The sequence below is a fragment of the Lactuca virosa genome, chromosome 2, assembly GCF_052849685.1.
Source record: "Lactuca virosa cultivar CGN04683 chromosome 2, Lactuca_virosa_CGN04683_v6, whole genome shotgun sequence".
NCBI classification, from domain to species: domain Eukaryota; kingdom Viridiplantae; phylum Streptophyta; class Magnoliopsida; order Asterales; family Asteraceae; genus Lactuca; species Lactuca virosa.
This window is the reverse complement of record NC_136427.1, coordinates 230,559,517-230,564,093: the sequence shown is the minus strand read 5'-3', so window position 1 is coordinate 230,564,093 and position 4,577 is coordinate 230,559,517. Positions and strand designations below refer to the sequence as shown.

Sequence of the window (4,577 nt, the reverse complement as noted above, 5' to 3'; positions counted from 1 at the left end):
AAATTTCCGACCAAAAATAATTGTCAACTACAATATTAGAATATTTAAAAAAAAACTAATTAACTTATATACTATTAATTTGCAAGGTTTGTGGATGTTTTTATTAACTTTTTGTACTATTTTATTTTATATAATAATATATATATTTTTTTTATTTTATAAAGTATTATTTTCATCCATTGATTTTGAACTTTTTAAAATATTACTTTCATTCATTTTTTTCTAAACTTTGGTATTTTAACACTGTGTGGTATATTATATTTTCTTACCATGACCATCTCTCAGCTTTATAAAATATCACTTTCACCTATTGACTTTGAACTTTGTAAATATTAATTTCATTTCCTCAACTTTCTAAACTTTCGTGTTTGCCCTGTTCACCGACAATCATCATCCCTCAACTTTGTAAAATGTAACTTTGATCTTATCGGCTTTGAAGTTAGCCCGACATACTAATTTATAAAATGTTACTTTCACCTTTTACACTTTGAACTTTCTAAAATTTCACTTTTTCTACTTCCATTTTCTAAATTTTCGTGCTTACCCCATAGTATATATAATATGATTTTCTTACGGTTACCACCCTTAAGTTTGTAAAATATCACTTTGACTCGATCAACTTTGAATTATGTAAAATGTCATTTTCACATTCCCGACTTTCTAAACTTTCATGTTTATCCCATCCACCGACAATTATTATCCCTCAACTTTGAAAATATTACATTGATCACCTTGGTTTTAAACTAGGCCCCGCCGCAACGCAAGACGGGCAATCAACTAGTTATGAAAAATATGTAAGATTTACATTTTTCTTAAGCATTACTGTAGAATATTTAACTCAAACATTATTGAGTTTAAATATCAATCGGAAGCATCGATTGTTTTATAACATATAAAAAAGAATTATGATGCCAAAATAGTTTGATGTGTGTAATAAGAAAAGTACATATATAGAAATATTTAAAATCACGCTTTTGAGCTTTCTATCCGAAGGCAAAACAAAGCTTATGTAATCTTTGACTGATAAAAGATCTTCCAGGCTTGCTCCCCACTCTTCTATTCCAGTTTCAAGCATTTTGGGTGTAAACCCCACAATCTGCTTCTGATTCTGATGGGTTGTATTTTTAGCACAAATTCAACCAACAATCGTGCATCGGCGTCGTTGTCGGCGTCATCTTCATCAATGTCAAATTCGGAGCACAACCCAGATCTAGACTCCTACCAAGATGCTTGTCGAACGGATCCGGAGCTTCAGTCCTTCGATTCAACCCTCCAAGACCGAACCAGCAGAGTAATTAACACCCTCGCCGATGGCGTTGAGGTCCGTTCCCTTTCTCTTGACTCCCTCCGTGAAGTCACCGGAAGTTTACTCGATATGAATCAAGAAGTAGTCAAAGTCATACTTGAATGCAAAAAGGACATTTGGGACAATGACCAATTGTTTTCGTTGGTTGAAGATTACTTCGAAATGAGCATACAAACCCTAGATTTCTGCACATCTCTTGAGAATTGCCTGAAAAATGCTCGATCTACCTTATCATTTCTCCAAATTGCAATTAACCAGTACGATTCAGATACTAATCACTTAAATACCCTAGAGCAACTCAAAGAATTCAAAGCATTTGACAGTCCGTTTTCAGTAGAGTTCTTCGAATTGTTTCAAACTGTTTACTATAAGCAACTTACGATGTTAAAGAAACTGCAAATTCAAAAGGGTAAAGTGGATAAGAAGTTGAAATCAATGAAGACATGGAGGAGATTGAGTAATGTGATATTCGTGACCACCTTTAGCACAGTCCTGATTTGCTCAGTATTGGCGGCCGCCGTTGCTGCTCCACCATTGGTAACAGCACTGGCGGCAGCTGCCGCCGTGCCATTAGGATCAATGGGGAAGTGGGTTAACTCGTTATGGAAAAAGTATGAAAGGGAATTCAAAGATCAGAGGGAGATGATGAGTGCAATGCAGATCGGGAATTACATTGTGATCAAAGATTTGGATAACATCAAAGCTCTTGTTGACAAAATGGGGACTGAAATGGAAGGTATGTTGCAGAATGCGGATTTTGCCATGAGGGAAGAGGATGAGGATGCGGTGGGGATGGTGGTGGAGGAGATGAAGAACACTGTGAGTGTATTTGCAAAAACAATTGAGGATTTGAGTGAGCATTCGAGTAAGTGTATAAGGGAAATAAGGAGAGCTAGGACTGTGGTTTTGCAGAGGATTATCAAGCATCCTAGTGACTCACTTTAGGTTTCAGTTTAGGTGATTTGATGTTTCTTAATTCTTAACCTTGTTTTCTGATGCATGTGTACTCTATTACAAATTTACAATCGGCATAGACATGTTTAACTATGGAGATTTCCCAATCAGGATCCTTCCTTGAAGTTTTCGAGTAGTACCCCAAATTGCTTGCTTCTTATCAAACTATTGAAATCCTTATCCCCCACCCCTCATACCATCACTGTCATTGAACAACCCCACCGCCTGCTGTCTTAAAAACCATCCATAATCAAGAAAAATAAATATATAACCATTGTCAAACCACTGTCCTTCAACTAATAAACTCTATGCATTTGCTATCTGTAGAGTACATTGAACCATACATAAATGGCTATAAGAGAGTTTCTCTTATTCGTATCAACAACTACTAATATTGTTTATTATAATCATTTTATAGTTATTTTAGATGTATAAGACTTTTCAAAAGCTCCTTTTTGAAGGGTTTAAAATACTAGTTCTAAAAACACTTATCAATTTGATAAACACTTTTTGAGTTATTGACTTTTTAAAAAACTAATCACTCAATATTTCTTTTTATAAGCAATCCTCATTAGTTGAAATCGTTCTTGTTCGATCACGATCATTGCCTCTGAACTTGTTCTTTGGTTATCGATTGTCTATTGTTGTACGTTACAACTCGTATACTTGTTTCTCCCATAATAATCCTAATTGCTCTATATTATTGCACACGATACTTCCTCTCTGATTGAAGGCTGACCGATACCATCTTGAAAAGAAAATGAGAAGATGAAGGTTGAAAGATTCAAATTCTATCCATTTTGGTAATAAAGTTTATGGATTTTCGCCGATTTGCTCCTCTTCCCCTTTATTTATGTCACCGATTGCTCCTTTCTCATTTTTTACTCTTCTCTAATCTTCAATTGAGTTTTGGGCAAAAGGTTGAGTTGGAGGTGGTTCATGATATTGATGGCAATGGTTGATCATGAGTCATCAGAGCTAAATGGTTAGGTTGGAGGTGAGAAGTCTGTAGAAAAAAGAGAGGGACGAGAAAGAAGGAATATGGTCTCAACTCTCAAATGGGCGGGTTGGCGTCACTCTTTTGATATTTAACAATAATAAAGTATTAATATAAATAAAACGTATTATAAAATATAATTAAATGCTAAATATCATTTTAGGTCGATCATAATATCAAATCCACTAAAAAATTGTTTTTAATGTCATACAACTTTGAAATTTTTTTGGACCACATCACTATAGAAACCAATAACAAAAAAAAAAAAAAAAAAAGTTTAACCAGTTTTTTAGTTTCCTCAACAAATAATAAACCACTAATACCATTTTTATAGTTTTTCTCTTGAAATTGTTTAAAACTTCCGGTTTTTAATGTATTCTTTTTGAAAATATCCATTTATAATTTTTTTTTTGATGAAGATATTTGTAGGCTTTTTAATTTATTGAAAAATAAAAGTTCAATACATATCGATTTATAATATATTTTTATCTTCTATTATTAAAATGTTAATCGGATTGACAGTGAATGTAAGTTTTTTTTTTCTCTATTGAATCATATAGTTAGTTTCTACAAAAAAAAAAAAATGGCAACAATCCGATATTAGTTTATTGAACGACTGGAGATGCTCTTCCGGACAATCTGACGTAGCAATTGATAATTATTAGTATTTAAAAGAAAGTCGGTGTTCATCGTCTCAGCATTATTTATTGTTTCTCTATAAATAAATATAATAAATAAAGAGTTTTTAAAAATATATCATTTAGTACGAATATTCAATTATTAATCGATGTCAACTATAAATTTGCAGATCATATTTAAATTTAGGACGAAGAAATGAAATATTGTAATCATAACGCAGGTTTCTTATGTGGTTTCGGTAGAATGAATATTTATATAACTGTGTTTTATATTTATGTTTGTTATATTTTTTATTAAGATCATGTTCGACTAACTAATTAAAAAGATAGTTGGTAGCTAATAAAGCTATTTATGAATTAATAGTGTTGGTACAAAATAGCTAATTGCAAATATAAAAATATCATAAAATTTTAAAAAAGTTTCATGATTTTGACGTTCTTAATGAACATCTCAAATCTTTATTGTAGTTAAATATTTAATATTTACTTTGTTTTGACTAGTAACCAACGCAAAAAGAATAACGAACATTAATATTTTATAATGAGCCATATAACAATTTGATAGTTATCATGAATCATCCTAGGGTATTCGTAAAATTGCGTAGATATTCCTAAAAGTATAAGACACCTACTGTATATTTTGTTTCTTCATATTAATTTAGGTTTACTCTATATTAAAATT

General features: G+C 31.9%; 1 protein-coding gene across 1 annotated transcript; it reads left to right on the top strand.

The window, feature by feature from the left end:
* Positions 1-982: 982 nt before the first annotated feature.
* LOC145160377 (UPF0496 protein 1-like) lies at positions 983-2,385 on the top strand. The gene has a single exon (XM_079079538.1). It carries the CDS (start codon positions 1,112-1,114, stop codon positions 2,249-2,251), a length of 1,140 nt encoding a protein of 379 aa, XP_078935664.1. The 5' UTR covers positions 983-1,111; the 3' UTR covers positions 2,252-2,385.
* The last annotated feature ends 2,192 nt before the right edge of the window (positions 2,386-4,577 follow it).